At 39.8% G+C, this 25,515-nt stretch overlaps 1 protein-coding gene and 1 long non-coding RNA gene across 2 annotated transcripts in view; one reads left to right on the top strand and one right to left on the bottom strand.

Moving 5' to 3' along the window:
- Positions 1 to 21: 21 nt before the first annotated feature.
- On the top strand, positions 22 to 16,477 carry LOC107051620. Its single transcript, XR_006931543.1, has 2 exons — positions 22 to 209; positions 10,240 to 16,477. It is a non-coding gene; the product is annotated as an uncharacterized LOC107051620 (long non-coding RNA).
- The window catches only part of MAPK3 (mitogen-activated protein kinase 3), a 29,896-nt gene continuing 20,595 nt past the window's right edge, over positions 16,215 to 25,515 (bottom strand). The window contains exons 7-9 of the mRNA NM_204150.2: positions 23,767 to 23,876; positions 22,440 to 22,567; positions 16,215 to 20,330 (exon numbers count right to left, since the gene is read on the bottom strand). Coding sequence (NP_989481.1) covers positions 22,451 to 22,567; positions 23,767 to 23,876 — 227 coding nt within the window. The 3' untranslated portion in view covers positions 16,215 to 20,330; positions 22,440 to 22,450. The remainder of the gene's footprint in view (positions 20,331 to 22,439; positions 22,568 to 23,766; positions 23,877 to 25,515) is intronic.

The following is a 25,515-nucleotide window of genomic DNA, read 5'->3' as shown; positions in this document are numbered from 1 at the left end:
CCGCCCTCTTCGCTCCTCCGCGGGCCGTTGGGCGCGTGCCGCCAGCGCTTCTCCCCCTCCCCGGGCCTCGGGCGCGAGGCGAGATGAGGCGGGAACGGCGCGGCGCGCGCGGAGGGCGGGCGGCCCCTGAGGGACGGTGGAGCGCGCACGCAGCCTCTGCGAGCGCTGTGGGTGTTACAGAGGCTGTAGAGTGAAGGCGGTGCGATAAGGTAAGGTAGCGCAAGCTTTTATTCCTCACCTGAGGTTGTTTCTCTCTCACAGTTCTGATGGAAGTAGGTAAAATTCTGGGGGATGACCAGCGCGCAGGTCTTGAGGATAAAAACGCAGCTCCCGCAGCGCCGCCGACATCCCCTCGCTTCCTTCTCTCCTTGCCTCCCCCTCCTGAGATCTTCCTTCCAAACAGCAACCCGTTCTTTGGTGCTTTGCAGAATATTAAACGACTGAGATCCGCTGCAATTCAGTTGGTGGCTATAATCAAAATCTCCAACTCTACGTAACTCCCGTGTTTATACTGTTGTTGTGACATGCTTTTTCCTTAATGCCAAATTAATGGCCATTCCTGAACAACGGTACAAAAACCTCATGCTACAACCAAAGTGAAATGCGTGTTGGTGGAACACGGCAAAGCGAACGCCTGTGGAAGCACTTCCAGTTACAATTTGCCCACCCTCGGCAGCTCCAGAGCTGGTACTGAAGTCCTGTAGGAAGCAGACAGGTGAGAACCGGCTCAACTTCGCTTCGGAGCGCACCACGTCAGGCTTCCTGAGCCCATTGCCGCAGACGAGTTAGATGAGGCGTGCAACGTGATACTGGCTGGCGCAGGGACACAGTGTAACTGAGCAGAGAAAACACATTAAATCAGATGCAACACAAGATCTTTGTTGTCTCTGACCTGCGTATTGATCAACAGCTTCAGCCAGCTGAAGGTTAAACAGATTTTTACCTTGTACTTCATTTTGAGGGGCCTGTTACCCTTCTCCCTTAACAAGAAGGATTTCTTAGTCCATTCTTCTTTCTCTAGTCAAAGGGTACGTGACCTGACGCATGGCTGTTGTGACCTGCTGCAACCAGTCCTGTGCCCCTCCACTCAGCCAGGCACCATACAGCTCTGAAAAATACTGCTATGTGTACACTGTAGAAGTTATTGCTTCAGCCTTTCAATAATAGTTAATATTTATATTGTAATTTGCAGGTTCTGAGTACCATGCCACAGTATGTTTCTCATCGTTCCAAATGAGATCCTCTTTGTGGATTACGTGTGAGAAATATTAAGCAATGAGCAAAAGGTCACAGTAAAAACAACACTGATTTCCACAGGTGTCCTCCCCATCCCCCATCTATGCCTGCCCACATAAACCACAACAGTCACTGGCCCACTGAAACTGGTGGCAAAGCTCCCATGGTAACACAGCCCTCACATCTGAGAGGCAGCAATACCACCTGCTTGCGGTCAGTGACTGGAGCTGTAGGGCCCTGGGTTTGGGACGTGGCAGATGCTGCAGTGCCTCTCCCACTCTGATGGCTTCCTGGTCACTAGCTGAAAGGAAGGATCACAAACGTGGAATCACCAGTGCAGCTGTGCATGCTTTTCCATAGATGTGAATGCAAGTGTCTGGTGTTTCTCTTTGCTTACCTTGAGAGATCTGCTGTGATCTTGGTTTAGGTGTTAGGAGCCAAACACTTTACACAGACAGGATTTTGACTCTGCATGGTGAATTAAAATGAAACAAAAGTCCAACCCTGACTAGAGAAGCAGTTCTTTTCAGAGAAGACAAGATGAACAAGAGGGAAGAAAGGAGCGTCTGTCATTCAGTGAGGACAGCAAAGGATCCTGAGAGTGGAACAATGTTTCCATTGTTTTAACACAAGCTCTGCTTCTCCACTGAAAGACCTAAATGACAAGGACACTAAGGGTTTCTTTCTCTTTGCTATTTGTTTCCCTAGTAACAAATACACAAGCTGCACTGTTAGAATACCATCGTTTTCTCCTTTCTTTTTTCTTCTTTTTGTTTTCTGAAGATAAAGACATGTCAAGGATGTAGTTAGGCGCCTTCAGTAGCAGGATAAGGTTGCTTATATGAACAGCCTCTGATAAAGAATGATGTGCTTGGCAATACTGTGTGTAGTCCACAACGACAGTGAAACAACTTAAAAAGCACAGATAAAATTAAACACTTCAATCTCAATCTCAGTATACTGTTTGGATTATAAACTCTTAGGGTGAATTCTGTCTTTATCAATGGGGCTCATCTTGATTAGCAAAGCAGATGTCATACTACAACTACTAAACCCTGTGTTCTGTCCTAATTATATCATAAGCACATTATCAGTGGTAATTTAATGGCACTAATTTTGACAGTCTAGCAACTCTTGCCTGTGTTTCTGTTGTGTGCTCTGCATCATTGTGTAATACGAGCAGGAAGGTGTTATTTTTTCCTCATTAGGATTCTAATCAAGGTTATGGTCTGTAGTTCTGGAGTTCATCAGGCCACAGGAATTGCAGAGATGATACGTGGTCACCGTCTTTGTGGCTTAGCATGTTAGAAATAGAACTGGTAGGCGAGTTGTACCCCAAACCATAAGACATGCTGAGAACTAGATAAACTCCAAATGTGAGGTAGAGGAAGGACTATTACAGGCATCTAAACTGGGAAATAATGTCAGGATTGTTCCTTCCTTTGCTTCTTAAAGGCATGTTAAATCTCAAATGTTTGGAGGCTTTAACAGCATTTTTTAAAAATGAGTTGGTCTAAGAGTTGTAAAGCTCCATGCTCTTTGTTTTAACTGAAAGAAGACTATTGAAAGATTTTTTTTTTCAAATAAAAATAATTTCCTGTATGTTTGCCTTAAATGTATGCTTAGTAACAGGAAATATACACACACACACAAAAAAAAACCCCACCTTGCTCTTCCCAGTTACTTAAGTTTATAACATTATGTTCTGCCAAGTTCTCCAAGGAAAATAATATGCATCTGTTTCTTAAGACATGGCAGCAGTCAGGTTGGAGTGTATAATATAGGAACAAGTGACATGTAATGAGTGCTGTGAAGGGTGCTGGAATTTAAAATGAGACTGGGAAACAAGTTTTTATAAAGCTAACTGATATTTCCTTGTGCACATTATGTATGGAAGGAGAAGTAGAACAAGGTTATGATTGTATAACACTAAAATATAATATTGTGCATTAATTGAAACCAGCTCAGTATTAGGTAATAAACAAATTATACTGACTTGTCACAGCATATTTTTAGTTACTTGTCTGGAACTGTGTGCAGAGAGATACTTCGGTAAACAAAGAAATTACGTTTTCCTTTGGGATGAGTTTTGAAAGCAGTAGGAGGAAGTATTTGATTGTACTGCAGACAGCAATGCAAAAATCTGCAAACTCCTACTAGTAGTTGCACCAATAGCAGTCCATACTACTAGTGAAGCTACTGCTTTAGCAGAGCACAGAATACGAAGTGATAAGGTCAGCTGTCTTGAAATATCTTGAAGTCTCAACCCATCCTCAAGTGGAGAATAAGCAGAGGAATTTGTTTATAGGCTACAGATCAAATAATTATCATGATTTGATATAGGATCAGATGTAGATATCTGCTCATATACATACAAATGAATGTGAGACAAAAAAACATCTATATCACCCAACTTCAGATACCTAATTCAGGTGTGCATAAACATATATATTCTCTCTAATCAGTGGGCTGAAATATACACCACTAGAGGGTGATCTGTCATTTGCAAGATCTGAACTGCTCCTTTTCCCACCACTGTCACCATGGAAATGCTTCTTTTGTTTCTTGTGCAACTTTTAAAACACCAAAATCAGATGTTAATTAAAGTCTTTAGTATTCAGACTAACAGGTAGGCAAAAGAAAAAGGTAGTAGAACATGAAGAATAATAAAAACTTCTTCAATATACATATAAATATTGCAAAGCCCACCATTAAGTAGGATTGTCACCTCCTTCATGCAGCTACAGACCCTTTGGCTAATGTTGGGCAGCTTTATCTGAAAACTATTTTTTGTGAGCTGTGGAAAAGCAGAAATTCATTTCCTATTGATACATGTTTTGTATAAACACATCCTGCCTATGCTTGCCTATGTATGCAGATCAGTTGGCTACAGGCAGGGATCCAAGTTTTCTCCTGCTCAGGAAAAAAACTTTTCCTGCTCTTTGGTTTATTTTCTTTTATTTTTTCCTTTATTTTTCTTCTCCCAAGAGGTATGTTCCTTATCTTGAAACCTACACTCATATTTCCATCCTCATCTCCTTTCCATGTAAGGGCAACCAGCACAAGCATATTGTGTAGTTCCACAGATAATTAGGATCAAAGGGATCTCTGTAACTTGCTGCAAGATAGAAGCTGTTTTATTACTCGTCCTTTAAACCAGAACACAGAATTATAGGACATCCCTTGGGAAAACATCCTTAGAACATCCCATCTCAATTTACAAATTGTTAATTCATTGTTCCTGTTCTTAATTACTCTCATTGATAAAGATATAAATCTTATTTCTCCCTTGAATGTACTCAGTTTTATCCTTCATTTCTTCCTTCCTTTGCCCATAAGTCTGAAGAGACAATATAAACCCATGGAGAATGCAATAGAGTTGGAAGATTAACTTAGCTTAGGTTCAGGAAAAAAGCATCAGAGATATTTAGTTTTCTCATTCAAGTTAGCTGCAGGAGTTTCATTTCTGGGATGGAATGATTTTTATGAGTTCTGCCTGGTTTTGCATTTCTCCAGTGCTACCAGAAACCCCGTGAGGGGCGATCAGTCCTCTTAGAGATGCTGATTCTGCTCAAGTACCGAAGGAGACAAAGAAACGTGCAACCTTTTCAACCGGGAAGATGCACCCACTGCTGCGCCGGCTCCATCTTGTGGCCAAACGTACATATATAGATATATTTTAATTAGATATCCGAATCCTCTTACTATAATTCTTACATGAATACTGATAAACAAGTGTGTGAATTTCCTTCATGCATTTTATAATAAATGGCTTGAATGTTTCTGGTAACTGAAAAATAGGGAGTCTGATTAAAGATAAGATCAGTGCAAGCAAGCATTGCCTATTTTCTTGTATAATGCTACAAATATTCTGGCTGATTTATTTGTTTGCGTCTCCAGATGTTTTTCACGTAACTGTCATTAAATGAAATGATAGCATTTGAACTTTCACACTCTTGCCTATGCAGCTCATCCTGCCATCCCTGAATCTGAGCAAATACATTCAGTAACTACCTTAATTGGACTGCTTGACCAAACTATGAACTTGGCATGGGAAAAGACAAAAAGAGTGGGAGGAAGCTATAAAAGGCTATCTTACATCTGCTGGAGACATTAGCAACCAGCAGTAAGTACAAAAGCTACCAAGTATACAATAATAATCCTTTAAAATAAGAACAAAGGCAATGCTGCTGCTTCACTTTCTGCAGCGCAGTGGGACAGGAGGTTGACTAGTAAAACAGAGATTAAATTCAAATATTGCAATGCCATGTAAATCAATGCATGAGTATTGGAGAGGTTTGTACTCAGCTCTTTTGTATAAATATTGCTTATGATGTTTTCAACATCTTTTTCTGCACGAGTATATTGAAAAAAACAACTTGTATCGGTGCCGTACCAGGCATCTAACTGCCAGAGGTGTGCCTGCTGTTTGCTTGCTTTTTTTTTTTTCCTTTTTTAAAATCTATCTTAATCCTGGTTTTTGCTATTGTGCTACCAGATATCCTCATCAAATCACCATTCTACCATACTTTTTGGCAAGAGCTTCAAAAATACCCATGGTCCAGCGCCTCATCTCTGTAGTACATCTAATCTAGGATCTCTAATAAGAAAGTCACTCAAGTCTTCTGCATGGCTTAGCGAGGCACGGCACAAGACAAGACCAAACCAGCTGCTCTGGCAGGAGCACACAAACACAAATCAACATGACCCATATTTAATCAGAAAAGTGCTATCTGCTTTTTCTCTCAGCTCAGAGAATTAAGCAGCAGGTGGACCGCCTTACTGAGCAGGCTGTGAAGCAGTAAATAAAAACCACTGCAAAGCCTTCAGAATCACAGTGAGAACCAACAAGATACTCTGAACATCAGTACCCAGAAACCTCCAGCAAGACACTCCTCTGCAGCTACAAATAAGATTTTGCAGTTCCTTGGATATTACTACAAGAGAGAAGTTGGCTTACACAAAAACAGGGATTTTAAGACACGGCAACGGTTTAGGAAAGTTATTTTTTTCATATGTTCAAGCTACATCCCCATTTTCTCTCAGTTTGAAAAACATTGCTGTCCTTTATCCTGACTTACTTTTCTGATATATATGTCAGTAAGTATGAAGGAGTGTGGAAAGGTTTAGAGACATGAAGAAGAGATGGTATGAAGTTTGATAGTCGTAACTAGCGTAACATTATTCATTAATATGTATATTAAGAAAGTACTTCAGTTTGCTTCTCTCATTCTATAACAAGGTGTCGTGCTTTATTTATGGGTGGTTGAAATTCCTTTGACCTACACCAGCAACTAGAAAAAAGGGAAAAAAATCCATCATGATTTTCTTTTAGTCCTCACATTCAGTGCCTTGACCGGTCACGCTGCACAGCACTGAGACTCAGTCTACTTCAAAGAAACAAAGTCTTTAAAGAAAAATAGAAAAACCAAACAACAAAAGAAACAAAAAATCAAAACCCTGCCACAGCAGAACATAAACTGTTCATAATTCTATGATTCTAAACAAGATAAGTTCTTGCCCTAAAACGTTGCCAGCTTAGCCTTTGCTAGCCATTGCAGCTACAGTTCTAGAGAATACTTTTCAAAATACTTGGCATTATCATTTTTGCTATTTAATCATCACGTTTAACAGTCATTCTGCTCTATTTTTTATTTACATAATTTATATTCATGGTTACTTTTCACCAGCAGATGGCACAACTACAGGTTTAACAGCTCTAATTACTAGACTGTACCAGAGAGATGTAGAGTACATAGGTTCAAACTATAGTTATGCTTTTCCTTTAACAGCTCTTTGGATTTGCATGGAGACAAGGCTCCTACCGGGAAGCTGAATAAAAAGTATTACTGTATCTTTTCCAGGGCCAATTTTATCTCTCTTCTTTTTGCTCTCTGAATACTATCACAAGTCTAGGCACTGGACACCGAGCACAAGTCTTATGAGGAGCAGCTGAGGGAACTGGGGCATTACTGCATGGCAGTTACTGTATGGCAAACAGGTATACAGGTATTGAACCAGAGAGATTATTACGCTACAAAGGAGCAATGAAATAAAGAGCTTACCTGTGTCCTGGGCTCATGGAAGGGCTCCAAGAGGAGTGATCTCCAGATAGGAGATCCTTCCTCCTTGGGAGTCAGCCCTTAAATGGGGTCTAGGAGGGGTACAGCCAGGCTCCACCCCTTCCGGTCACTCAGGTGAAATTGCGTTCACCTGTGCCCCTGTGGCTGACTCAATTCTCACCTCAGGTGGTCAATCAGAGGTTCAGGCTGTGATTCAACAGTTCCCATACATTTACTGTGCAGGAGGTGCAAGGGAGACCATATCACTCTCTACAGCTGCCTGAAAGGAAGTGGTGGTGAGGTGGGGGTGGGGGTCGTCCTCTTCTCCCACGTAACAGTTGTGGGAGAGTCACCAACAGTGAGGTGGTGGAGTCACCAACCCTGCAGGCGTTCAAGAAACGTGTAGATGTTGTACTGAGGGATGTGATTTAGTGGGAAATATTGGTGGAAGGCGGGTGGTTGAACTGGATGGCCTTGGAGGTCTTTTCTAACCTTGGTGATTCTATACTAAATATTACTGCTATGGGCAAAACTAACCGCAAATGTTACATAAAAAGGTTTTTAATTTTTAGAATATAGATTGTTTCTATGTGTAAAATCCAGTGCTTGTGAAGTGCAAATGCGCAGCACAAGAAGAATGAAAACTTAGCCTGAGAGCAGAAACAGCACAAACTATACCACTGCATTCTTCTCCCATGTGCTCTAGCCAGGAACAGCCGTGATGGTGCCAGGAAGGGCAGTCTGTACAGCACAGTGGAGTTTATTGTTTACATCTCTGCAGTAGCTAAAGGCTCCGAACAGATGTAAATCATATTATTTGCTAACAATACCTTCCAGTCAAAACAGAAAAAGAAATCCTCTGAAGCTTATGGGTTACACAACTGAAGTACAGGTGAAAACGAAAGTGAAAGGGTAAATTCCATGCCTCAGTCTCTGTTACTATCAGTTACTGTATTTCTTAAGACCAGCAAAAATCAGCAGTGGAAAGCATAAGCAAGTATGAGCAGGTCTTCAGCTCCATACAGTCCAGGGGTACTCAGTTACCACATATTCACTGCTATCACCTGGGCTGAACCAGATGGCCTTCATAAATTCCTTCCAACCTGCTTTTTTTTCAATGATTACATGTGTTAGCTTGGCATACATTTGACAGAAACTAGCATATAACTGCAAAGAATTACAAAAAGATCTCACAACTGTTATTGGCTCTAACACACAAAAAAAGCTCTAAGCAGACAGTCCTACACCTCTGAAATACAAAAACATCATCTCTGAGCTACAAAACTGCCAGTCAGGAAAGCGTTCTGGAGTAAGGTGCTGTCCTGCTGGCCTCTGTCCCCTTTGGATTGCCCGTCCAAGACCAAGCGTCAATCTGACCCTGCACACAGTGTTTAAGTCCTCCCAGGAGAAAGGACTGAAGAAAAACTAAACAAACAAGACAATAACTGATTGCATGAGACAACAAATGGGAGAACAGAAATGACTGGAATGGGATGCCAGGAAAAGCACCTCTGGCAGCACCCAGCACTTCCCAGAGAGAACACCAATGGCTTGGTTGAACTTTTGGACTGGCCTAATAAAACCATGTGACATCAGACAAAGCACTCCATAGCAAGGTGACTTCTGCCATACAGAGATTTCTGTCATTTTTACTAGTTAACTTGGAGATGATTCTAAAGACAACCCAGGCATAGAAGGGTGCACTTTTAGAGAAAAGCAAATAACGTTTCCCCACCTCCACATTCAAGTACAGTTAAGAGGCAACAGCAACGTAGGATCACTGAAAAGCTGTCACATTTCTTTTTACAGTGGGAATTACTGATGTTCAAATGATTCACACATTTAAGTAAAACCAAAGTACACTCATGGAATTTCAATGCTTTAACATGGAAACGTCACCGTGAACCCATCTCAGTGCAAGTGAAGAGCATGACAGTACTTGAACATCCTGAATAAGGAATTGGAGAGTTGAAATCGACTCTCCTGGTTAATTAATTGCTATCTTTGAGGAGGTGCATGGTGGTTTGCGGATAGCAATGTTTATCCAGGACATGCCCCAGTCTTCGTTGCTGCTGCCCACAAAAAATGCTTGGATTATAATCAGAACCTTCAGATTATCTCTGCTGCTGACAAAGATTTCATTCATTCAAGAGCATTACTTCTGGGACATTTCTGTTTTCTAGTACCTGTTTGTTTGTGGCTTGGTTGCTTTTTTGTTGTCTGAGATTCCACTCAATAGTCAACACTTTATTCTGAAAATGATTGCATTTGTTTTGAGAATGTTTACTCTCTGACCTGAACATTTATTTTAATATGCTTACTGTAAACACTCGATTGCCCCTTAACTTAAAAGACCACAAGCTACAATGTCACAGCTCCTGCTTTGAGAAAGTTTCGTCTACCTTCAGTGAAACAGTTTCCAGAGTAAGGTTTCCAGATGTAAGTAATTTGCTTCTTAATTCATTTAAATCCCTTAAAAAGAATCAGGCTTCCAACGCCTGCGTTTAACAGCCATAGGGAAGCAAATTTAGAGGAAAGAATGAGGTGAAGAAGTACAGGAACAACTGAAAGCTCAAGAGCAGGGACACAGTCACGTCCAGTCACTGGAAGTCATGAGCAGCACTGAAAGGTCATTTCTCTCTAGACACTGAAGGACTGATGTGAATAGAAAGCAATTTTCTTGATTACTTAATAAAAGTTTGAGGGGAAGTGTTGTAGTCAAAAATAAATGCATTAATGTAGTTACTTTCAACACACTACAGTGATGGAGGAGTCTGGCCCAACCGTTTGTTGTGCACATCTTGAAAGCAGTGGACAGATCATGCTTTTTGCTCATACATTTGGTGGCATTTAAATTCTGATTGTAGCTAATATTATTATACAGTATCACATAGCATTTTGGGCTACTACTACTTTCCTCTGCTTTTTCCCTCCTGGGCAGTTTCAAAACAGCTCCAGACTAGATGCTGCTCAAGCACTGCATGATTCCCTCTGGCCCTGCTGCCTGTTCCTCCAAAGTCTGCTCTTGCACAGCACATCATTAGGACAACTGCTTGTCAAAATGAATACACTAAACGTTTGCTACAGCTGAAGTTTTCTAAAGAGTTCCTTCCAAATTAATCCACTCAGTGACCATCATCCCATCATCACAATACACGTCGAGAGCAGAAACTCTTATCTCTGTCACCTCCATCGTACAAAAGAAAGCAAGCACAGCCAAAGATGCTAGCCAAGGTTTTTTGTACTATCTCACCAAGAGATACATCACTTACTTTGAAAAAAAAATCTGCTATTGATAGTTCTCACAACAGCAACAAAATCAAGAAACAACGCTCAGTCTGCACTGCCAGGCATGGGATGAAGCCATGAGGAACAGAAACCTGCAGAGGATGATTCCACAGAGCTGCTCCAAGGGAAGGAACAGCTTTAAGGACTGCATATTTAAAACATCCCTGGTAAGGATTAGAAAGGTGCTTTTTACATGCGTGTGTAAAAGACATGACTGCAGCCTCAGGTGTTTGGGAATGACAAGCTGCTTTGCTCTGCAACACTGCAGAAAATTCAACAGTTTTATTACTTTCTTATTCTGTAGCATTGAGTACAGATTCAACCCCCAATAAATGGTACAAAAATCCTACACGTTATCTACTCCTACGTACACAAAGACAAATGGTTCTGAAGAGCTTAACGTCTGAGTGCTAACCGGATCTCCTCAGGACTGTTTTATAGAAGAGAGAGGGGACACTTTTGCTGCATTTCTGACTGCATGCGAACCGTAACGAAAATGCAACAGAACAGAGTACCTGTTTTTGTGTGTATGTTTTCCCACTAAAATGTAGCACTCTGTGTTCTTTCCCCAGGTCAGACCTCTTCCACTTTTTTTTCCGCCACCCTTTCAATTGGATAGGAAACAGGCAGTCTTCTGCTGGAGCTGATAGGCTCCAAGGACAAAATGCAACAGTTTCCTAATCACCTTCCAACCATAAATAATTCTGTGTTCTCTCCTTTCTACGTGAATTGATATTTACACGAAAATGTATTATCCACAGCCAATCAGTTTGATGTAGGTGTTGATTTGCTGTCATCTAGCACGTTATGTTGCAAAGTGACTGTGTAGAAATAATTGCTGTCAGTGCTATAGTTTCCTGGAACTTGTGACTAGGAGCAGACCGCTGTGTACAGAGGCCACAGAAAGGCTTCTTGTACAGGCACAGACACCGGCTTTGCAATCACCGAGCGCTATGGGCACGGCCCTCAGGAAAAGCACTGTTAAGATTTACAGCTAAGGTAATGTCACACATTTACAGAGCAGCACCACAAATAACTTGACCGTGTGTTTACAGTAATTTTATTTACAAGTTACCATATGACACCTGTAGTACTACAGTTTTTTATAACACCATTAGCAGTAAAATAAGTCACATCTAGAATAGGAGGCAGCTGAGAAAAATGTGCACAGAGAATGCAGAAAAGCTATTCAGTTATAATTAAAGTAGGTATCGTTCTACACACTTCAAAAGCAAGGAGGAATATACAAGTTGAGAAGAGCAAGTTCTTCACCCCGTTAGTTCTACAGTATTAAAATTTTTCTAACAGTGACATCTTGGTACGATGAACACTACACACTAGCAGTCAAATGCAAGTGGTGGGAAGATAACTGTATTAACTCCTTGTCCCTCTGAGGAAAAACAAAGCTTCCCTCTTTTAAAGGAAAGTTATCCAGGGCAGATTTACTTGCAGTGCAGAAACACTATCAGGGGGTCAGGAAGGACAGAATTTAAGACTAGAGAGTTCCCATGCATTGCATATTGCCTGTGCGTTCTTATCTGGTCTTGAGTTAAGGAGTTGGTGAACAAAACCAGTTGCAGCATTCCCCAAGTCTTTTTACAGCGCCATGATCTAATAAGGCTGTGGTAGCTTAGCAGAATCCCAAAATCAAGCAGAGAAAAAAGCCCTTCTGCTCTCTTATAATCCTTGGCTCTAACGATGCTGGTGTTGAGCCTGGGCCTTTCTCAAGAGGAAAAATGTGGAGGAGCAATTCCGGAGAAACTCTCTAGATCTAGATGTGTTCTGGTGATAAGAGTCAGAAGAAAACAAGCTTATTGCAGCATAAGATGCAACTCTTTTCTGCTTCAAAGTACTGCAGCAGCTCCCAGAAAGCAAACAAGTATTATGCAGGACTTTTTCCCCCAAAATACATCTTTAATAGCCTGGAACAACTGTCAATGCACAAAATCCATGCTAGCAGCAACCGTAGGAAAGACAATGGAAATAAAAGCTGCACAGTAATAATTACTTCCACTACTAACTACACACAGGATATATTGCTTTTGGTACAATGCCATTTATTGTTACAAGAAGAAAACCAGTGATTAAGTTGAGCACACATGAATTATGCAGACCTTTGCCATGCTGGAATAACAGCATATTATACTTAGAGAAATGTCATCAAGTCAGCTGTAAAAATGGCTTAACACAGTTCTCCCCAAATACCAAACTACCCTCAGAAACAAGCCTACGAATTAAGTTTAGCTACAAAAGAACGTTTAAGAAATGACCACAGTTTTTTCCTTAATCCCCACCTTCTTCTGGAGCACTGATGTATGCTGCACATGAGAGCAAACGGAACACGGAGCTACAGTGACATCAACAACGTTCATTTCAGCATTTCTGGATGTGTCGACCGGCCTGCCCAAAACCGACGGGTTTGTTCCCTCCACGTTTGTGGCATGCCTATTCAAAGAGCCTGCAAACGTAAACACGTACCAAAACCAGCAAAACTTTTTAAAAACACAGAACACATCAAAAATTCTTCAGTCTATAAACTTGCATCTAAGATGTCCAAACTATGAGATAGAATATCTGTGAGTTCTAAACACTGCTAGGAATACAGGAAGATTTGATAGTCAAAGGTTTCTCACGTGCTATTGAGGTTAAAGCCGAGGGGGGAGAAGGCCTGACTTCAAGCCCTTCCCCGGGTTTTCAGCTCACAGGTGGCTGCTATCAGCAGTTCAGAGGGCTTCAAGCCAAAATTCTGAATATTCAGCATTTTTGCATTTGCAGATTTAAGGCAGAAAAGCATCTTCAGAACAAGCTGCGTGTCTTGGATGCTAAGATCAAAGTAGAAGGTGCATCATAAGTCTCTTGATAATAACAGATTTTATTATTTTGTTATTTTTTAAACTCGTGGCATTCTCTTACAGCTTTGGGTTTGTTTGTTTGTTTGTTTTTTCATGAAAAGCCTGAATTTAGAAATAGTTTTCAGTAGTGCAGAAGAATGCATCATAGCCAGGAAGAATGAAGTTTTCCATTGTTATTTCTGGCTTTTTATTCAAGGCATTGGAACAGTAAGGTGGAATTAACAGATCGCTACTGTGCAAAACTGCACCTGGTGCAATCCCAGGCACTGGAACGACCGACTGCATTAAGGGAACTGCTCTGCCTATGCAGGTTTTCTCCCCAAAGCCAGCAGCTGCAGTGTAACCAGGGCCCAGCTCTGTGAAGCATGGCTGTGTCCATGGCCTCACAGAATAATTAGAAAAATAGAAATTTCTGAAGAGCAAACAAATGGAGAGTTGCGAGACCAAAGGGAAGCTACAGCCATGCAAAATAAGGAGAACAAAGAAGTGACATCAAGTCGGTCACAGCAAAGGATTGGGGAGAAAAATACCAACATGGAATGTATAAACCCTGAGGAAGGAAAGCATCACTGGAAGACAGCAACTCAGCAGGATCAAAGGTCAGCTCAGTCCAAGAAGCAACAGAAAGAGACGGAGAAGCATTTCAATCAACCAGCTGGCACAACTGGGAGTACCACACGAACCACAGAACGACTCACAAGATATACAGAAGTATTCAACTCAGTATTTTTAGATGAGACAGCATGCTGGGTTTCCAGCATTTTCAAGACATTTCTTCCTCTTTTCTGGGGAATCAAAAACGCGTAAGGATTCCTTTTATCATCCCTCATGTGCTAACAAGCCACTCCTGCACCAAGAAAATGAGCACCTACGGGATCATGCATTGCTCTGCCAGAATAATCAACTGGGTGGGAAAGGGAAAGAACTGAAGAACGGGTGCATGCTGCGAGGAAGATGTGAGGACATTTTAGAGAAATGGCAAGAGGTTTCCAGTATTTACAAGGTATTCAAGGATTTAGAATCAGAAAAATTCAAACCAGGGTCTGCTGAATCTCAGGCTCAAGTTCCCAACAACAACCAAGGACTGCTTTTCACACCACACCTTACCTAAATGTATCTCTCCTTTCTGATCATTTCATCTGCTCTCAGATTGCCTCTCAGAAATGAACATACCATCACCAGATCGCACACTGTGCTTTCAGCAGGAAGTGCCAGATCTGCCAGGTTCCAGTGTGATGGAGCCTCAGCCCTGACAGGGCACTATGAGCACCGCTCACCTCCTGCATCTGGCAGCGCCTGAATGCTGTTCTGCAGAGGAACCAAAGAGCTCTTCTGAAGCACTGACATGGCATGTATTGATGTGATGAAGTTTTTAAGTCATCTACAATTATCAAATGTTAATTTTTTTCAAGCTTGTCAAGCATTATGCAAACATTACTTAGTAGGAAGTATAATGAAACGCACAGAACAGAGAAGTAAGAATTTTTGTCTGCAGAGAAAATACTGGGGTTGTAGCTCTGCGAAGCCCAGCAGCATCAAATCTACACTGCTCAAATCAACATGGCTTATATTCAGAAGTTGGTCTTCAAAAGACTCTGTGAGAACACGAGCTCCTCCAGTGCTGGCTATTCGGCCTCCACAGCACTCTACCTATCAGAGCCCGTCCCACACAAGCACTAAGCCTGCACACAGACCCCAGAACCCATCTCTGCAGTCTTTGACTCTGAGGTCTCCCTACCCATCGCCCTTCAAAGCTCACAGACAGGAAGGATCCGTGTCCTGTTCTGGTGGAACAAAGCAAAGAAAAGCAAAGCGTTTTCCAACTAATCTTACTTAAACAAGTGTGACAAAAGTACTGAGTCAAGCAGCAGCTTGTCAAAACCTCTGCTGGAACAAGATGCATTTCAGTCATACTTTGAAGCAACTCACTGAAACACACACTGCAATACAGTGTACTGGTAGGGGGAACAAAGAAAGACAAAGGCAGCTATAGTCAATGAAAGAGTAACATGCGTAACTGTATATATGACAAAATTAAACTCTTAATATTCTGGAAAAAAATTGCATACTGCTGTGAAGACCAGAGAGGGGATGGAGAGATGAGCTGTAACGAGCCAGTCATTAGAGCTGTTACAGACCTGTTAGTTACTGACGAGCACCTGTAGTTTCAGGTCACATTTTTTATGTTGTCATACTAATTACAGAAGTTTCTAGCTGCCGTGATCCAATTATACCTTTTCTCAGTTCTTTGGCACAGCTGGATTTCAGACTAAAAAATATTCATAAAAACGCCATTACAACGATGAGGAGTGCATTGTTCCCAGAAGCCACAGAACGTTTCAAACCTCAGCCTGAGAAGAACCTTTTTTGTATCAAAATGAAAACATTTGGTCTCTAAGGACTGCCCAAGTAATTCTTTGCAAGATTTCCTGCGAAGTGGGCTACAGCTATTTTAACATTGACTGAGCCAAAACCATCTCTGTGCCCAACAGTTCACAGTGTTGAATTCATAGCAAAGATATAACACTTCTGCTCGTCTATAAGCTTCCCCTGCAATGTTTTGGATGGCTCTAATTTCACACTGGTATACTCATACACTGAAACAGAAACTTGTGTATTCAAAAACATGAATGTAGGCTATCTGCTACTGCTCCATTCAGGGGACTCATTTTTAGACACTAATGTAATATGCATCAGTGTACTCGTGGTTTATAAAACAGCAGGTCATTTTAAAGTAGAACTTCAGTCATTCTATACATGCACAGTACTATGCTGATTTGGTAATACAGGGACACAATTTAATGATTTTCTTTGCATTTGTTTTTACAAGATTCAGATGCCGAAAACGAAACAGAACATTAAGTTACCTGATTTAAAGAAGAAAACCACATACGTTTACAACAGTAAAAGAATAAGACAAAATATAAACCTTTGCTACTTACAACTGATCTATACAGATTAACCAAATCACAGATCTGTCACAATATAAATGTTTAATTGTTACAATGAATAAGAACATACAGAAAATGAAGTTTTAAAGGTGTTTGTTTGTTTTTTTTTTTAATATAAAATCTTTCTTTATTTTAAACTTACCATTAACTAAATTAGCTATGCAGGATGTGTGGGGTACGTGACTAAGAAGGCACCAACAGTACAAAGCAGAGACAAAGCAGTTTGAGTATTTAAGAGTGCTCTACACTGATACAACACAAGAAAAGGCAACAATAGTAAGTAATCCAGCTGCAACCTTCAGACATTTGTTCTAGATTTACAAAGGTAGTCCAACTTCCGCGTTTCATCCAATGTTTCACCTAGCTTGATCACAGCACATGCTACAGAAAACCATGGTATGCTTCACTTTACTAATGTGCACTTTTCACTAATTTAGTGTCTTGATTTCAGTCATTAACTAAACCATTTTGAATCACAAACGCATTTAAAACTTAGTAAAAGGACTGTTTGGATTTTTTGTTTAAACCACTGCATTTACAAAAATACTTCCCCTAAAATCTGGGATTACTTGAAGACATCGCTGTACAAATATAAAAGTACTATGCAAGGGACCAAACTCATGAGTATGTTGTGTGTATAGACCTATATTTATACCATATCACCGTGCTGTAACAACACAAATTCATCAATAACCAAGGACTATATAAACTACACTAACATAAGCAAATATATATTAATAAAGTTTAAATCTATAGTACAGTTGCTCAGCAAACACCTTTGACATGGTATAAATATATCATAGCATATTACAATGGGCAGCAACGAGGTTTTCTTTTTCCCCATTCTGTAAGGAAAACCATGCTGAACTCCTTGGGTTTCATTTGGCCGCTGCTGAGTCACGTCACCATCTGCTACTCCTGAGATCTCACAGTGCAGCACACTGCTCGGCCCATGCAGAGCATTGCACACCTCAGACTTGGTACGTGTCCCAGTGATGAGGAAGATTCTGGGGACGGTCAGATAGCAGAATAAGATGCTTTCTTTGCCAAAGCATCCAAGAGAAGCTTAAGTTCGCCTATTTTTCTTCCACAATATAGTTGGAATGTTTAGACAGTCAACTGTTCACATTCCTTATTCCCAAAACACCTTTACCATGAAATATATATTACTTCAATTACAAGTTTTGGGTCTCTGCTCTACACATACAACAACTAGATAAAAGAGGGGGAGAAGAAGTAAAATGGAGCAATAACCGACCTAACAGTGTTATAGGCACCTTCTTTTAAACATTTTCAATATCTGACAAAAGAAAAGGTCATGCTTCTGCACTTGACAATACAACAAATTCAGCTTAACAACGTTTCCTGCATTCAGCAGAAGACTGATGGATGCAGTTATTGGTATTGATGGACGCCAATTTGGTTCAGTAAGGACAGCTAGGGAAGAAAGCCTGAAAGCACCACACATCAGGTAAAGCAAACCCTTGGCTCATCATTCTGAGAGACAGATTGCAAGGGTAAGTTCACACCCCTCCAGAAACCCAAAATTAAAGTATTCAAAAAAGAATTGGGAAAAGGATGAAATAAGCTGCCAAAATTCTTCCTTAATAAATTAGGATTGAGGTGTTACAAACTGATTTCACTAACAGTCATCTTTCCAACCATGATTCCTGTGATGATGATGATGGTACAAGTAGCAGAGATTCTAGAAACATTTCAGCTTCTCAAAACTGTGTGAAGAAAGCATTTTGGTACAGATGTGTAGAAACGTCAGAAGAAATTCCTACACAAGTATCAACAGTCAAGTGCATAATTTCTACAGAAGCGTTTTTTTTAGCAGAGGTTCCGTATCACGACTCCATGATCACTGTCGCAGTGTCTTGACTATGCTCCTTATGTTCCGCACAATAGAGATGTATGTACCACAGGGAACTTCCTAACTGAAAATGCCCCTTAAAATGAACCCTAGCTTATTAAGAATTAGTTTTGGTAGACTAAGACTCAAACTCGAAGAAAAAAATCTGAAATGGAATCTCGTAAGCACCCTTGCCTACTGAAATCTAAGTTAATGGCTTTCTTTTTTTTGAAAAGCAGACTAAGTGGAATGAGGAAGCCTGGATTCATTAACCAGCAAGCATCCTTGTAATACTGCAGTAGCAACTGAATCTGATTTCCATTCAAACACATTACCCAACAGGAAACCAAAAACTAATTCTTTATGTTAACGTGAAGATATAAGATTTAAATTTATTTCCAGGAATTACAAGTGCATTTTGTTCATATTAGCAAGCAGTCTATACAATCCATTCTTCACTGCTGCCGAAATAAATTGAGAAGACAGCAGAGATATGAAAAGCTAAAAATAGAACTATTTTTCCTAAGTTATTTGTTGAATAGCATTTCAGTTGAACACAACTCAGAGGTAACAATAGATTTTTTTCTCTCAATCATAGGCATGTGGCACTTAAACAATCATCTTTGCACAGAAAGCTTTAACAGTCATGCGAGGGCACAGTAATCATTTTAAACAAGGCAAATTTCTCACCACAGAGAGCAGTGGGGAAAGAAAAGGAGGCACTGCACTGGAACATAACACCTAGTAAACTCCACATTATACAATTTCAGTAACAAATACTTGAAAAGATCATTAAAAGGTATACAATTTTAAACGTTATTTAGTGCTAGCTTTGTTTGGTTGTCCTAACTCAGCATTATCAGAAAAGTTTGATAGTACTTGACAACAGAACAGTACTTTATGTCACGAGCTCATGGAGGCTTGATTACAAATCACCATAGTGTAGGTTGCAAGAAATGAACTTGAGATGCTGACATGCTGTAGGAGCAAAAGGAAATTCAAACTTTCTCATTTAAAGATGCAGTGTTCCTCTCTGCGAGAATTCTGAATGTCAGTGATTAGATCCAAAAGTAAAACTAGCAATCCTCATTTGAAGCATTTCATTGGTATGAAGTATGTAGACTGAGTTTATTAACATCATATTTTGGTTTCTCGCTTACCACATTCGGATGCCTTTCACAAAGAAAAGCATTCACCATTAGGTCATCGTGCCATTATGTTCTTTGTTAATCTCCCATCACACAGGGAATAAATAAGATGGCAAACTGCCACTCATTCTCTTTGCACAAGCCTTATAAACACGACCACAAGGTATGAACTTTGGAAGTACTACCCCTCCCAGCATGGTTAAACTTAAAATGATCTCTTTTGAAAAAGGCAAGGAAAAAAAGGTACAAATTCTGTCAATGCATGGTAAAATGTTTCTTAGAAGAATTCAATTAAGATGGGTTCCTATGTGGCTATTACACTGTATAGAATACCTGTATGTACAGCACAGGACACCCAAACAAGTGCATAAGCAAGATTAACACGAACACGACTTATGCTGTAATCCAGAGCATAATGGTAAAACCCCACTCACTGGATACTAACCATTTCTATTTAAAAAGGAAGTGCAAAAAAAATCTGGGATGTCACTGACTTAAAGTGCCCTGAATAGTAGCTTTTCTAAAAAAAAAAAATGCCAGCGACTTCAGTAAAGTCAGAAAAACATAGTTCGTGGTGTAAACTTCGCATCAGTTAATGAGTTATCTTCTTAGATATTAATCCAGGAGTGAAAGGAACCACTGCATCTCTCAAACCAGAAAGCAAGCAGTTAAAACACGGCCAGCAGTAGGTGCACTTACAGTACAGTACTGCAACAGGTCAACAATGGGCGTTACGCATAGGAGTGTCAATTACAATTCTTCAGGCTTAAAAGATTCATTGAAAGCATGGAAAGCCAAAACTACCAGGAACTGCCCTCCTGAATGGCTCAAAGGAGTTAGTGGATAAGCTGAGAGAGGCCACAAGACATGACCAACAATAAAGAACTGGGAAGAGGAACAGCAACGTTTGAGCATGCCCAGTCCTTTAAGTCCTTGTCCTACAAAAAAAAAAAAAAAAAGCAGAGACATTTCAGTGAAGGCAATTTTAACATGGTCTTAAAGTATTTTCCCATTTCTGCCTTTCTCCAAATGAGTGACCTACATTATTTGGTTATCTGAAGAACTGTTTTTTTTTTCCACATTGCTTCCTTATTCCAAAAGCTAGAGTCAAAAACTACAGTGTGAAGAACGCACTGAGAAGAGCCAGGTGATAGCAAAAGGCTGCGGAGAAGAGCAGAAATATACAGGAAGAGACTTACTGTGCAGTTTGAGCCAACTGCTAGGGACTGGCCTTCATTAGGATGTCAGCTACTCGCATTTCAATGCTGTGTAGTGGAATACCTAATAATTCTGACTACAAATTACTCATACAGTTCCTAATGAATCATTATCTAGTTAAGTAAAATACTTAAATTGCAGTATGTTACTGGCCAAATAAACTCCTCATAGCAGCACTTAAAGGTAACATTTCTAGCAGATCAGAGATTTTCCATAGCACTGGATCACTGATACCTGTACTCCTAATCCCTTTATCCCTTAATCCCTAATACAACCTAGGTGCATACAGTCTGGGCAAAGAAGGCGAGTAGCAGAGATCACGAGCTATGATTTTCCACAGTGTCAGCTGTTTGCTCTCCCTCCTTGATTCCATGGCCTCTACAGGCTTCATCTTACTCCATTTAGACAATTCTCTTCCAGAATGTGCACACACTCCCAGTGCCTCTTGTACAGAATTAGCTTTATGCAACCCAGCAGGGAAGCAGACACCATCTGCCTTACTGTGTGCCAGATCTAATTCTACTGGGAATGTCCAACAGCATAAAGCTCAGGTTTACCTACAATCTCATTACTAAGAGTTTCAAATGTTAGGTAGTAAGTTTAATGAGCAAGATTCACTGTTTCCAAAAATCACGATGACTTCAATAGTGAACTTTTATGTTCAGTACAATTATATTCAATATTCAAACTAGTGACAAAAGAAGTAAAAGCTATTTTCAACAGTTTACTCAACACTTTTTTTCTTCCTCTCTTCTTACCAAGTAATCATTAAAAGAGACTAGAGTCATAAGCAATGCAGGAACAGAAATCCCATTTTTAGTCCAGAAGAATTATTGGTTATAGCAAAGCAATAAAGTTCCTACACGCTGCTGCCAAACCGTGGATTGCTCACAGTGAAGTGCACAGGCTCAGACTCAGAACTTTCTGCTGGAACTGTCAACCAGAGGTTCTATTTGTGAACTGCTGATGGAGAATACCACAGAAATCATTTTTAAGACCACAAAACAGGGCAACCTACATCAGGCAGTTGTCTTTGTATTTTTAGTTTCTCATCCAGTTACAAAGCTGAGATACTTAAAAACATTCATTCCACAAGTATTAGAGAAAATATACCGTTAATTATTTGACCGATTTCGTATGAAAGTACCGAGAGTTGCAAGCCTCACGGTATGTGAAGACAAGTTTGATTTGAAACAAAATACAGGCAGTGAGTATCAGCAAATTCAAATTGAGCATGTTTAGATCTTCAGAGGACGAGCAAATGTAATCATAACTGATTTATAAATAGCTACACAGTCGTCTCAGAAGTACTTAAAATTGAAGCCTCACTGAAGATTTACAGTTTTGAGGCTTTGGGTTTTTTTTAGATTAGTTTAAGAGATTTCTCCTCTGCACGTTAAATTTATGGAAGAGGTTTTAAAGAGCATTTGAAGCCATGTGAAAAAATACTCTGATTCCTTCTATGAAGATCAGTGACCCCTTGAAAAGCTGTGGCTTCTGTTTTTAAGATTTGCATTTCAGAAGTGTTCTCATCGCTTTTATTCTGAGAATAAAATCAAATGTAACCCTTATTCCTTACATGCAACCTGAGAACCGGGTAAACATCTCAAGACAACTGCCTGGACTCCTTGCAGACAGTTCAGTGCTGCAATCTATACTCATTTCTTCAGTAAGAGAACAGGACTGAGGTCAATCGAACAAGCAGAAAGTTGCACTTCAGCAGCTAGTTAGCAAGTCAGTGGAAATCGTCAACTATCCATCCCACTAGCAGTAACCACTGAGTTCCAAAATTCTTCTGGCCAAATGGTTTCCTATTGCTGTAACTTTACCTATGCACAATTTAAGATCGATATCCTGGCTGGAATCTAGCAGTTTCCTCAAAAATCAGTTCTTTCAGCTTTTCCTTCGGCAAGTCATCCAATTCCATATCAAACTTGAAGGGTGCTTCAGCTACAGGCTTGATAAAATTAAAGAAGAAAAGGTAATAATTCGTCTTGTTAAAACTATTATTGTTCTGTTGAAATTAACAGAGATCCTGAATGGGAAAACACATCTGCAAGTGTGTTCACAGAAACATGCAGTATTCGCAGTCTATGAGGAACAACTCATTCAATTAGTTCCTTATATGCTTCATATATCACTTTAAAAATTTTTTAATCAAATCACAGTGGAATGTAAAACAAACTATAATATTTGACAACAGCTCATATCTCAGTAACTACCTCAATAAAAAGGATCTGAAACATCAGATTTCTCAGAATAAATCTGGCCCTCAAGGAAAACCAGCATTTTTCCTCCTCCCCTCCTTCACAAGTAATCTGAAATCTCATCAGTATTATATCAACACCAGTAAGCTCAGTTTTGGGGGCTTTTAGAGCACAACGCAATGGCAAGTTCTGTTACCTGTCTTGCCTCATCTCAGCCATCATGAAACAAAATCATAGTGAAATGAAATTTGTGTTTCAGAATAGCACTCCTTAGCATATATTTATTTTTTGTGTTGTGCCTCCAAAACGTAGCACTGGATCAAGAAATACAAAACAAAAGCAGGACGTTAGTTTCAAGGATTGAAGTTAATCAGACTGATTTTTTTCCCTCTTATTTTTATTAAACGAACATTTGAACAACTGCTTTATATCTCTGAAGATAAGCAAGACTTCTCAGTCTGTGAGGGCTACTTAATATAAGTTACTGCTTGTAAGAAGCAAGAGAATGCCTGCCTTCTTGATCATGTTAGGTCTGTGATATAAAGTGTAATACACTACTTAAAAGAGTTGCAAAGTTTAAACTTTGCAACAAAAGATAACAATTTCTTTAAAGATGTTCAAAAAGTAGCAGCGTTATTTTCAGATGCAAGGAGCACATACAGTTCTTCAACTGCTTACTATTTGCCTCAATTTGGAACACTTCAGGTGTTGTCAAGGCTCAAAATAGTATTCTAAATTTCCAATGGGAAGCAGAATGCACATCCTGTCTTCTGTAGGTAGGGCAATTACAAACACACGTCATGTGAATACATTTCCAACCACCTTGGAGAAATATCATCCACTCTTTAACTCCATTCCACAAGGATGAAACATTGCCCATAAAATAATGAAGAAAATAACACACTGTACCATCTAACCAACAACATTTACATTTTAACAATGTTTTTACCTCATCACTTGGATCGTAATACTGTTCCAGATATGGATGGGCTAAAGCTTGCTCCACTTCAATTCGCTTATGAGGATTAAAGGTCAACATTTTATCCAACAGATCAAGTGCTAAGATGAAAAAACAAGCAAACAGAGCTTAATACACACTCCAAACAGCAAAGTACAATAAATGCTACTGATATTACTTACGAAAGACAAGCTTCACTAAGTTTTGTGCTAATTTTCATTTACAGCAGTAGCAGCACCAGAAACAGCAAAATGCTTCCAAGTTGGGCAGTGCCTCTTTTTTTGCCCATCTTATCAACATTCCTAAGTTATAGTTTGCTTTGACCTGCTCTGGTACATTTTGAGAACAAGTATAGAAAAACATACACCCTTTAGAAGGTCCTACAGTGTCAGAATGAATGTCAAGGGAAGAAATGCATAGAAGCCTATGGAGCAACCTACATTCAACACCAGCAGAAATTAAATAAGATTTTCTTCCTTGTTCAAATTTGTCATAAAGATCCAAAACAAGATAAACTTTATCTGAAATGAAGTAATCAAGAATACTTTCTTATTTTGAAAAGAACGCTACGCTACTATAATCACAGCATACAACTACAAGCACAACTAGCAGCTCAGAAGATAGTCTCCAGAGAATAATGCCAATATGTTCAAATCTATGAAATTTACACAAAATTTACACAACTTGTAAAGAATCCACAGAGAATGTGAAGGTTCTGTAAGGCAAAGCGCGAGGTCTGATTATATTCTGGACAAGCATTACACGTTAGAGTTACTGCAATTGCTCAGCTACTTCGATCATTAACACATCGTCCTTTTCTTGGAAATGGTGAATAATGATGACAGAAGCAAGGAGTCCACAGATATTTGTGAAATCATTAGCTTCCACTTCATTTTTTCTTATTATCACATTATTAAATTTAAATGTGGGCTTATTACTGCAGCGTGGTTGTTCTAGCTTTGTATGAGGGTAAGATGCCTGGATGGATACAAGGCATTGCAGAAGATACAGAAATTAACCAGTGCACTTAATGACAACTTAAAAGTTGCAAAGTTTGCATAACAATTAAATATTTTCTTTAAATTTTGACAGACCTAGAAACCCCCTTGCTTTCTCCGTGCCAAAGCATGTTGTGCACACTGCTACTCATTGAAACAATGGCAAAGAGCTTTCTGAAAACTTGCTCTGTTAAAGCTGCTCTGAAGATTTAGATGGAAAGGTGTTACGAAGCCACACTGACTGCATGTTCCCCAGCAGCTAAGCACATCAGCATCACTGCCATTTAAGCTGTCAAAAACCCCAGTAAAAATTTCTCACACTGATGAGCACAGTTAGAAAAACAGAATAAATCACCACTGTTTCCCTCAATAAGGATGATCAGCTCTACTGTTTCAGCTGCAGCAATCAGCTTCTTCGTGACACTTCAGTACCTGCTCATATTCACTGAAAGCAAATTATTTTATCAGTTAAAAAAACTCAGGTGACACGAATTGTGTCAGAGCAAGTATGAGAGCGCTGAGCTGTGCATACAGCAACCCCTGAACTACAAAGTAGAAGCTAGAAGGAAATGGCAGTTATATAACGAAAACTGTAAATGTCCAATGCCAACGCTGAGTATCTGAATGAACTACACTTTGTAAGGCAACAACAACAGCTAGGATTCCCATCTTTTACAAAGAAGTTAAAGGCCATAACACAATTTTTGACTTGTTTAAGAATGAAAGAGGAGTTTCATGCTGG

The sequence above is a fragment of the Gallus gallus genome, chromosome 15 (assembly GCF_016699485.2).
Source record: "Gallus gallus isolate bGalGal1 chromosome 15, bGalGal1.mat.broiler.GRCg7b, whole genome shotgun sequence".
NCBI classification, from domain to species: domain Eukaryota; kingdom Metazoa; phylum Chordata; class Aves; order Galliformes; family Phasianidae; genus Gallus; species Gallus gallus.
The sequence above is the reverse complement of the archived record's forward strand: the minus strand, read 5'-3'. Positions and strand labels throughout refer to the sequence as shown.